The following is an 11627-nucleotide window of genomic DNA, read 5'->3' as shown; positions in this document are numbered from 1 at the left end:
GTTGATTGACCTGACTTTTTCTTCTTGTTGCTGCATTGGGTATATTACTTTAACATAGGCGAGATATATATATATATATATATATATATATATATATATATATATGAAGCATTTCGTTTACTAACCTAAACGACAATTAAGGGCTGAACCTTCTGGGAGATATATATTGTTCAAGTACAGCTATTGTTCGAATTCGCATTGCCATGCTATTGACCATTTAGTAACAAGGTAAACATCATTGAGTTGACAAGTGACTTCCAATAATGATTAATTGAGAATTTTCTCTTGGGCATTTTTGGTCCCTTTTTCAGTGAGTAATTGCAACTGGCAATTCATTCAATTGTGTCTAACTCAGAATATATGATTGCGTAAAAAATATGGAAAATCAAGGGAAAGAAAAAAAAGAAAAAAAAAGAAAGCCTCAAGAACAAATCTAGGATAAAGCTTCTTATCATCTTTTTGTCCTCGATAAACTAGGTGGCAGAAAGACGAGTGCTCCAAGATCATCGCATAAAACTAATTCGTGCAATCATAATTTACCTTATTGGATTTGTGATCCTTCTCATAAACGCAGCTAATGATGCCATGATACAAATTTTTATGTCAAAGCAACTTATATGGAAGTGTTAATGTCACCTCTTAAGTTTTATACTGGCTATTAGTACCTTAGTTTGAGAGGAATAGCATTGGTATTTTCTGAGAAGTTAAATCTCATTCACCTTGATAAGCAATAAAGCTCATTCACCTTGTTAATATTTGGGATTGACTCAACTGATAAAATCTCATTTGTCTTGATAAGCGATAAAACTCATTCACCATGTTTAAAGGAAGCAAATCCCACCACTTAAGGGACTCCCTAGGCTTGGAATGCGATAACCTTCCCTTCAACTAAGATTTTTTTTTTTTCTTACCTACAAACAAAACGAAGAAAAGAATAGGTGAGGGAGAAAAAAACACAATGAATATGAACAGTGTGTAAATGAGTCGAGATTAATCGAGTAGTTCGTAAGCTTATTCGATCAAAACTCAACTTGAGCTCGAGTTCGAGCAACTCAAACTATTTGACAAGCTCAAGTTCAAACTTATTATTTGAAGTTTGAAAACTTGTTGAGCTTAATCGAGTTTTATATAAATTTAATTTATTAGTGTGAAATGTTTATCTCATCCCTAATTTTAAGGATTAATTTTCTATACGCTGACAGCGTAAACACTTTTAGATGCATGACATGCAATCTGAATTTGAATTTGAAATCCAAATTTTACATATATGTCGTACAACCAACCGTAATAGCGTATACATTGTTAGTGTATATAATATTTACTGTAATTTTAAATTATATAAAATATAAATTTATATTACCTAAACTCAATTAGATTTGATTAGGTTCAATTGAATTTGAATTGAGTTTGACTAAACTTAATTTGATCGAGCTTGAGCTCAAGATAAAATAAAATTGACCCCGAATTTGAATTTAACTTTCAAGAGTTTGAGAAATTCGAATTAAAGTTTTTTAACTCAACTCAACTCGATTAGAATCGATTACACCTTCCATACAACAAATAGGGGTCATTTTATTCCAAGGGAAGTGTGTACTAGGATTAAACTTAGGACTCCAGTGTTGCTTAACAAGGATGAGAATGATTAGAGCCCGGTTTAATATCCTTGATAATTTGAATATCTTTATAAAACTTTTTGGGTTTTTCATCCGTTAGTACTTTCTTTAGAGACAAAAGATAAATGGGAAAATCACCATTTTAGTCCTTAAACTATTTCACTTATGTCAATTTCATCCTTCAATGTCTTTTTAGCCTAATTTAGTCCTTCAACTTAAATTTCTTGTCCAATTAAATCCTTTCACAGACGTACCACCAATTAAAATCTTTCAGGCACAAAATCACCACCCACAAATTTGCCACAATTTGTGGCGGTCTTAAGTGACCTTCATCGATGGAGTCTGTACTCACATCGAACCCCCTCTCCTTCCCCTTAGACTAGACTAGATTAGGTTATAGGACATCTATCGTTTCGACAAAAAAAAAAAAATTAAGGGCAATCTAGGAATTACAAAGTTAGGGGCAAAGTTAGAACCCCAACAAAATGATTTCCATTAAAAAGGAGAGAAAAACAAATTTTCCACCAAGTTGGGAAAGAAGATAGAGATCGTCAAAAGAAAATCTGAATTATCCATCTACGTCAAAGCATTTTGCCCAACCCAAATCATACCTAGTCTCTTAACAAAAATTTTCACCATTACTACCATCTACTAATAATTATCAACCACATCTTTCCTTAGGCATCGCCATCTTCTCTCATTCTATATTTCATTTTTTGGATTCCATCGCCTTCTCATTCTTTTCTTTTTTATTTGGGTTCTTTTTTTCACAAAGATGTCAAAAAATTGGGAAAGTTTCAAGGCATAGAACTTACGGAATTAAATTGTCAATGCTTTCCAAACCCGTCGAGTCTCAAATAGAGAGGAGCTAAGGCTTTTCCCTCTTCTCTCTAGGACCATCACCAGTATCATCATAAAAAGCTCTAAGAAATTCCTTCAAGTTCTCTATCTACCTTCCATCAAATAGAGGTTGAAAAAGTTTACATGCCTCCATAGCAAGTCTAGAGGTTACATACCTAGCAAACCATGGTGGTTCATGAAACTATAATTCTCTTAAACATTTCATCAAACACTTTTCGGGCCTCTTTAACAAAATGCAATCTAGAATACATATTGAATAAAGAACTATCACAATGTAGAGTACGTATTGAGCAAAAAAACTGTTCACAAAAATATCCTACAAATGAATTTCTTTTACGACAATCACACAGGCTTTTTTCCCAATTAATGAATCATCTGGAATTAATAATGCAGCAATACTGGCAGAGAATATGTGAGAGTTAAAATAGAAAATTGCAGTGCCTCATTTGTAGAAATATTTACAAATTTAGAGAGGAGTTTCGATTGTCCAGTTGAGAATGGCCATTGATTTAAGAGTTCAAAAAGACGACGTCCTTGTTTCGGAAGTTTGCCAAAGAAAATCGGTTGACATAGTTGGTGATGACTTGTTGACTAGTGATAAATGGAGATGAAAATTGGGATATTCTTTTACAGATATTTTATTTTTCTCCCCAATTTAGTGTAAATTTTTTGTTTTACCCCATTAGATGAAAAATTTTCAGATTTCTTTATTTTAACGTAGGACAAGACTTGTACTTCCATTCTTGCCCTTTGTTTAGGTAGTGCTTTTTGTGTCGGAAAAAGTTTATTGGGTGGTGCAGCCGTAAAAGGATCTAATTGGACAAGGAATTTAAGTTGAAGGACTAAATTAGGCTAAAATAACATTGAGGGATGCAATTGGCATAAGTAAAATAGTTTAAGGACTAAAGTGGCGATTTTCCCAAGAGGGATAAACAGACAGCTGCAAGAGTTGGCAATTGCTAATGTAGGAAAACACTATGATGGCCAGAAACCTCCTTCGTTCTTTCACTTCTCCTTCTTCCTTAAACCCTGTAACCAAAATCAAGAACTATTTTTCAATAGATAGAAATCTTGGGCCATTTTCATTCTTCTGTTCCACTGCAACTGCTGTTCCCTCACCAACATCAACACCATCATCGCCTGATTCCTCAGAATCTGTCCCAAAGGATTCACTTTTTGCCAGGCTCGTGCGTGTGCGTAAGCCTAAAGATTCCATCCCTCAAGTACTTCAGAAATGGGTGGATGAAGGTAGAGAAGTAGACCTTGATAATGTCAGAATTATTATCAAATCCTTCAGATCTTATAAACGTTACAGCTATGCCCTCCGGGTACCATACTTAATTACTCTTTTTTTTTGTTCTATTTTTTTCCTCTTTTTCGTATGGCAATGTTTATTTTGACCAAATTTGAACTGGGTTTATTTTAATTTGTAAAATGCTGTAGCGCCTCTTACTTCTTTGTGTGTGTGTGTGGTGGATGGATGAGTTTAGTGACTATCTTTTGATATTTGTCTAATGTAAATGCTTTGTTTCTACTGTACTTAAACTGTGTTGGTTTAAACTTTGTGAAATATTTCCTTAATTTGTTCATGATCTGTGGCATGTACCTGGGAGATGCTTAAGTGGAAAATAAACTTTTCAGTGGGTTGATTTTATTCTGGAATTACCTGGACGTTCTTTACATGATTGTGATGCTAGATGGATGGAAAGCTGCATGCTGATTTGTCTTTTTTTTTTGACTCTCTTAAATTTTTTTTTTTTTTTGTCTAATCAGCCTCATGATACATTTACTCTTAATTTTATGAAAAAAGCAGGACTTGCACAGCCATCTTGTATTGGGTTCTTTTTTGTTTGTTTTCTCATTCTTTGCCATACAATGAAAATCATGATTGATTGTTTTGATCGAAATTGACTGTAATTTCCTAGAAAAAATAGAAATTGTGTGGTTACTCTTCATAACTCGCAGATTGAATGAGATGAGGTAATAGGTACAGGGTTGAACTCGTGAGCTCAAGCATCCAAACCTATAACTACGTAAATACAAATTGCAATTCATTTGGTATTTTCTGTGGTTCTAACATGAGCATTAGTTTAATTTGGAATTCCTATGAAGGATTGGTTATTGTTGCTTAGGTCATCCTCTATTTTGATAAGTCCTGAAAGAAGACAACAGAAAGTCACAGTATTCATCATAGACTAGAAAGAGGTGGATTTTTTCTTTGCTGAGGTGATGGTGGCCTTTATCTTTCTCCTTGATAACCTTTCCTTTCAGGCTTTGGTGATATATTTGCAGTTCATTCATGAAAATATTCTTCAATAGCACTTTGAAAGATCTATTTATACATGGAGATAGTTACTTTTTAGAGAGAAAGTTGTGAACTTACCCAGCACTTCCTGGACTCCTTATTAGCAGGAGCTTTTTGGCATGTTGTGGTTAATTGGGTTTCTTGCTAAAGAATGCTGTAATGATTTTTGGGACAGGTTTCTGAATGGATCAATGGCATTCAACATTCTAAACTAAAACCTGCAGATGCTGCAGTTCATCTAGATCTGATAGCCAAAGTCCATGGCCTTGAGCAAGCAGAAAAATATTTTGAGAGCCTGCCAGACAATTTAAGAGTTATTCAAACATATGGTGCTCTTTTGAATTGTTATGTTAAATCTAAGTCATTGCGTAAAGCAGAGGAAATCATGCAGAAGATGAGGCAGTTGGGCTATAATAAGACGCTGTCTTACAGTGGTATGCTGACATTGTACGTTCAGACGAGGAAGCTGGAGAAATTAGATTCTCTAGTGCAAGAAATGGATGGCAAGGGCATTCCTTTTGACAATTTCTCATATAACATCTGGTTGAACGCATGTGTTGTGGGATCTGACATAGTGGGAATGGAGAAACTTCTTATGAGGATGGAAGCAGATCCTGTTATTGTAATGCAATGGAATTCTTATGGGATTGCAGCCAATGGATATTTGAAAGCTGGTGACTTTAAGAAGGCTGAAGTGGTGTTGAAGAAATCTGAGAGATTAATCGAGCAAGCAAAAGCAACTGGTCGAACAGGTTCAAAAGCACATAATAAAGCAGATGAAAAAGCTGGTCAGGCCTATGAGTTTCTACTAACTCTTTATGCTACTATGGGAAGAAAAGATGAGGTACTCCGTTTATGGAATCTGTACAAGAAACCTCGGAAGATCTATAATAGAAGTTATTTTTCTGTTATAAGTTGTCTGTTGAAATTGGATGATCTTGATGGTGCAGATAAGATGTTAGATGAATGGCTAGCTAACAAGGAGTATTTTGACATTAGGATTCCAGATTTGCTTGTTACTGGATTTTGCAAGAAAGGCCATATAGAAAGAGCAGAGTCAATTATTAGCAGACTTGTGGACGGTGGAAATGAGCCGACTGCGAGCACTTGGAGTCGTATGGCACAGGGTTACTACAAAACTAATCAAATGGAAAATACAGTCGAGATGACAAAAAAATCGATTGCTGCTGGTGTCGCAGGTTGGGAACCTGATCTTCCCGTTTTGGCTTCCTGTCTGCGGTACTTGAAAAAAAAAGGAGATATTGATGGAGCTGAGGAGATGTTAAGGTTGCTTAAGCGATGTGAGTTTTCTGCAGAATTCAAGGACGTGATTTCAAGGTACATTAGAAAGGGAGATCCAGCTTTCCAAGAACTTTATCGGGCTGAGGAAGAGTCCGAGACTTTGGAACAAGACATTTTTGGGGACACAGAGCTCAATTTCGAACATACATCCTGATATAATGTAAAATAAATTAAGCAATTAGCCTAAAGATGTCCCTTCAACGACAAAATATATTGCACTGGTATTCTAAGCAAATGTCTTTAACACTTGCTCTTGCCTCTCCCCTTCAGTCCCTGGGGCATAGTTAGGTTCTTTTACTGACAGCATCTCTGCAGAAGCTTTCGCAGGTAAGAGTACGTTGCAAAGGTTTTTTTTTTTTTTTTTTTTTGACAGCACTTGTATTGCTCAAACAAGAAAGTTTGCACAACTGGAGCAACTGCCCCTACATCATTTTTGGACGTTTGTTTGGATGGTTACTTATTTGTAAAAATTTATTTGCGTGAATCATCAACACATTTTTTACCACATTTTTATCTCACATATATCATATAAAAAAAAATGCTACTGTATTTTTTCCAAAGATTATCTCAAATAATCTACTGTCCAAACACACACATTTGATGAAGGAAAACTAACATTTACAAAACCTGTCTGATCTTTAGTATATTTTCCAGTATTGCTTCAATCATTGGGTCATCTGCACATTCATTTTGGATCTTTTCCACCACACCCTTGCGGTCAGACTGAATATACTTCTCCATCCCATCTGTTTAGCTTTGATAAGAGCTGTTCTAATTTCTTCCACCACTGGTTCACTGCACCCGTTTTCACTTCCAGCCCAAACACTGACCATTTCCCCAGCTTAATGTTGCCAAGTTGTTGAGTTGCTTCTTCTGATTCTCCATTTGTGCAATAGATTTTCTTTTTCACAGCGAAGAAGTTGTTCACTTGTAGCACAATTTCACTTGATTTGCATAATATTTCTCATTTGGAGAAGGAATGTTGTTTTGAATCGTTACCGTGCAGTTAATGGAACTTTGCAACTAAATTAATTGATTTCTCAGATAATGCGTGATAGCTTCTCATCAAGATATCTGGAAGAGGTCTCTGCTATATACACTTGAATATAAAACCAAGTAGCCAATTCATAGTTTTCTAACTACCCATCTTCAACAACTTCTAAGCATGCTTTACGATGAATGACAACAACAAAATCTAAGAAAAGAGATTCATTTTTCACCAAGAAAAACAAAGGAAATGAGGACCTGAGCATTTGCATGTATTCTGAATCACCATTTCCAAGGCGGTAATATACACAGGTAGGTAAAGCTGTCAAATGCAGTGATAACAAGGCACCAATATACAAGGCTAACGGTAAAAGATCTAGAAAGGTACCCCTATTCTAGCAACTGAAACTTCTGAAGCACTAATGGTTTTTAACATCAGAATCATGACATTTACAACAGATTACAGAGGTTACAAGAACTAAAACGTCAAATTGCTAAGTATTTCAGAACGATCCTCTGGCTCTCGAAAGGCAGGTTCAGCTCAGTCATTTTGCACGATAAAAGTGAAGCAACTTAAGTGGTGATACCTTTTCCTGGCAACAGACAAATGTGAAAATGAATCATCATCCAAGATTATACTTTCCCAGCAACAATATCTAGATAGCGATCTAAAGATATTTTCTGAAACAAGCATATAGTAAGGGTAAAGGAAGCTCATTTAATATTTTTATAGCAAAATATTTCTGGTCCATAATGTCCCACCTCATACATATCTTCAGACTGGGCAGGAAAGTAAAATCCTGTCGAGCAATTGGGCAACACCTCAGGACTTTTCATCCATGCTCTATGGGCATCACTTGCTTTAATCTTGTATTTAAACATCTATACACACAGGAACTTCAAGGTTAAAGGAAACTAGATGAAGAACAGCAACCAACAATTTAAGTATGAATATATTCAGAACAAGTATGAAAGATACTGTCTGTTGCCTTTGCCTGTATATTTTCCCATTCCACAACAGGGAAATAACAGTCAATTTGCAGGTTGTTATTTTTGTTCGGCTTCTTCCCTACAGTTTCAGAAATTAATAAAAAGATCAGTCCTGAGTCACAAACCTCAGAAAGAGGCACCGTAGGTTTCTCCAGCTCATTCCCATCAATGTTCACACCAGTGCCCTGGCATTCTGGGCAGAAAGAGGAATATATTTGCTTTCTTATGCCTTTTATCTCGCTAAACTTCCCAGACTCACTCTGCTTGGTTCCAGCTTTTCGTCTTGGTCTCCTTTTTGTTTTGGCTGCATCAAACTGTTTTGCATAGATTTCCATCTCACAAAGCAGTATCCAATGAATGAGGCAAGAAACATGAAATACATGAAATGCCTGCAGTAAAGAACAGTGACTGTGTAAATGAACACCTTTACAAGGAACTATAGCTCAATGAAAAGCATAAGTTCCAAAAGATACAGGAAAATGTCTGCTGAACATAACCAAGTTGAAAAGATTGGAGATCATACTCCAGTCAAATTTCTACTACTGCAAACGAGCCTTCCAGTGCTCCTATTCAATAGCGTGGCCACATCTTTGCCTGGCAGCATCTTCTGTTGACAAATGTCACACATTCTCTCAGAAGCTACTTGCTGCTGGCGCCTCAATTCTTTCCTCAGAGTTTTGCTTGATAATACTCTTGAATGCAGAAGCTGATCATCATACCCATCTAGCAGCAATTTTTTGTTACAACTATTTGAATTCTGAGATTCTTCACCAGAAGAGTCATACTGATTAGCCAGAGACTCACTGACATCCTCTGGATCAGAAAATGACTTCCTCTTTCTGTTCCTTCCGCCACCATTTTCCTCAGATTCTGAATAAGGACTGGGTGGAAGCAAGTACTTTAGGTCATCAAGCAACCCCTTTCGGCCTAAATTATAGCTATAAGGAAATGTAACTATAGCAAAATCATGTTCTAAAACCATCAGGGTATCCTCTCCATCACAATCCTTTCTTCCAAGCCACTCACACCATATTCTTCGGATTTCATTTATAATTCCATTCTTCTCACAGAATCGAGCAGCAATTTGGGCAACACCCAGATATGAAACTTCTAATTGAGACACTTCATCTTTACAAAGGACACCTGGAATAACCAATTGACTGCAGAAAGCGTCAGTCAGATTGGTCGGAGAGGGACTATTATAAAGAGCGGTGCCAGCACCAACAGAATCTGGATTCTTCCCAAACCCAATATCATCATGAGATGCATGGCCATTGCTATTATTTTCGAGGTGCTCATGATAACTAACAATAGCAAGACTGCTTTCATCGTAATCATTATTATCTAACAACTGAAGATTATCACGCTTCGATACAGGTAACTCATCCCGTTCAGAAGAATCACCAAAGAACAGTACACCATCATCAAATGGCCAGGGATTGGGCTTCAACAGAGTAGCCTTAGCAGCAGCAAGCCTTTCACAATGAAGACTACCCTTTAAATGATTGTACAAGATCGAGTCACTATAGCAGGGTGCCAAACATAAAGTACAGAAGAAAATTGATTTTTTACCATCTTTCCTAAGATCAACATATGTATGACCTTGAAGTCTTGCATTACGCAACGTTGTCCTAGCCAATTGCTCTTTCAAATTAACACCACTTGCATTCAGAAATCCAACTTCTTTCCTTCGCGCCATTACACTTTAACAAACTTCAGTCTGCCTAAGGTCAGCCCTTTCCCCACCCAAAAAAAAAAAAAGGAACTCCAAACTTTCTCAATTTCTACAAGCAAACCCTTCACTATACAAATTGAAAACCCCACCACTGCAAAAGGCCATTTAGTCCAAATACGATATAAGAAAAGCTAACCCAATCCTACGAAATCCTCTGAGCAAAATATTCAACATATACCCGTGTTACTGCCCAATAAGGCTGAATTCTATATTACAACCACAAATATAATAGCTTAATCCTTGAAATTGAATGTCGAATTAACAAAATCCAAGCTCCCCATGGTCTTCATAAATTCAACATCCACCAAACTCCAATCGCGAAAATGTTTTCAATTTCATCCAAATCACAGTCAAATAGATCACCGTAATCAGCAAAGCACCAGAAACTGATCACGGTAATCAGCAAAGCAGCAGAAACTAACTAATTTTCACTTCAATTCAAGTTCAAAAGCAACAAAATGAACTAAAACCCTAATTAACAGAATCTACTACTGAAATTCTTCAGAAAACCCTAAACTTACAACTTCGCGGCTTAGATTGTCCTATAGCTATCTGAAAAATTCCTCGACATATTCGATCCTCAGCAACTTCAACTCCATAACAGCTGTAAATTTCCATTTCCAGAACAAGCGATTCGTCCATTGTCATCATCTCCATTTATCGAAGTAAAAATTTAGATTAAAAAAAATGGATAAAGCAATAAAGACGAAGCAATTAACCGGAAAAACTACTGTGAACTCGCAGATCTAACAGAAGTTCGATAATAATTCGGATAAATTTGAATTCCGTTTACGTTATAGAGATACAAATAATTTGTATGTATAGGTAGAGGGAGAATTCTAGAGAGAGAAAGCGCGAAAGTTTTAGTTGGGAGGGAGAAAGGCGACGGACAATTGAAACGACAATTAACAGAATTTTGATAGAAAAAATTATTATTTATTTTTTTGTCTGAATTTTTGGATTAAGTTTAAGCTGGGTTGGATAAGATACACACCGAAGTCAAGGCTGGAGTTGGGTTGTGCTCTGGATCAGCCGTTGAATAGGTTGACGTTTTGAAAATGGATGGTGAGATGTGATAAATGGTTGGATAGAGGGGGTTTTGTTGGAGTATGGTGGAGTGGAGTGGAGGTGATTAAAAGGGATGTAAGATTCGGATTTTGTTGAGAGGATTCCGATTCCCGTACGCTTGTGAAAATGTTGGGGTGAATTGGGAATGAGATATAATCATGGATTTGTGATTATTTTTTTATTTGCTATTTGTTGCTTTAGCTTATTCAATTGATCAAAATGTTTGGATTCAATTGACCAAAAGGGACATCATTATATTATATGCACAATTTTATTTACTTGCATCATAAATAAATTTTTTAACTATTTTTTATTTCACGTACGTTATATTTAAAAGAGAAAACTTTCTAACAGGTTTCTAAACCATTCATTTTGCACGATTTTGGCTTCTCAGCTATAAATCCATCGATGTTGGGGGTTAAATGTAATGGAATTAGGGGCAAAACCGACCAAACAGATAAATCAACTCATGATTTGATTAAAAACTAGGTATATTAAGCCAACTAATAATATAGAATTTAATGTTTCTTCATATTCTTCCATCTTTTCCGGCCCTAATTTGATGAAATGATCATTCAATGAGGCCTTTTAGGCTGTTTTTGTGGGTTGATTTTTTTGTTTGATCTGTTTTGCCCCTAATTTCGTCACTTCTAACAACCAAAATTGTCGGAAGTCCTTAAAGTAAGCATTTTTTTTAATTTAAGGGCTTATTTGTGACAATTTATAGTTGGGGGGTCAAAAGCGTGCAAATGCGATAGTTTAGAGG

The 11627-nt window shown here is 36.0% G+C and overlaps 2 protein-coding genes across 3 annotated transcripts; one reads left to right on the top strand and one right to left on the bottom strand.

Annotated features, from left to right (window-relative positions):
- Positions 1–3447: 3447 nt before the first annotated feature.
- LOC113770727 (pentatricopeptide repeat-containing protein At2g20710, mitochondrial-like) lies at positions 3448–6327 on the top strand. 2 transcript variants are annotated; one of them, XM_027315290.1, is made up of 2 exons: positions 3448–3802; positions 4955–6327. In XM_027315290.1, exons 1-2 carry the CDS (start codon positions 3452–3454, stop codon positions 6233–6235), a joined length of 1632 nt encoding a protein of 543 aa, XP_027171091.1. In that variant the 5' UTR covers positions 3448–3451; the 3' UTR covers positions 6236–6327. The 2 variants fall into 2 exon arrangements, with proteins under 2 accessions (XP_027171091.1, XP_027171092.1); XM_027315291.1 differs by having other exon boundaries at positions 3651–3722.
- Positions 6328–7293: 966 nt separating this feature from the next.
- On the bottom strand, positions 7294–10673 carry LOC113770960. Its single transcript, XM_027315592.1, has 4 exons — positions 8582–10673; positions 8184–8447; positions 7831–7950; positions 7294–7661 (listed from the first exon to the last, which is right to left on the bottom strand). The coding sequence occupies exons 1-4, from the start codon at positions 9755–9757 to the stop codon at positions 7614–7616; spliced, it is 1608 nt and encodes a 535-aa protein (XP_027171393.1). The 5' UTR covers positions 9758–10673; the 3' UTR covers positions 7294–7613.
- Positions 10674–11627: the final 954 nt, after the last annotated feature.

Source organism: Coffea eugenioides, chromosome 5, assembly GCF_003713205.1.
Source record: "Coffea eugenioides isolate CCC68of chromosome 5, Ceug_1.0, whole genome shotgun sequence".
NCBI lineage: Eukaryota > Viridiplantae > Streptophyta > Magnoliopsida > Gentianales > Rubiaceae > Coffea > Coffea eugenioides.
Note: the sequence above shows the minus strand (reverse complement) of the source record. Positions and strands in the feature narration are given on the sequence as shown.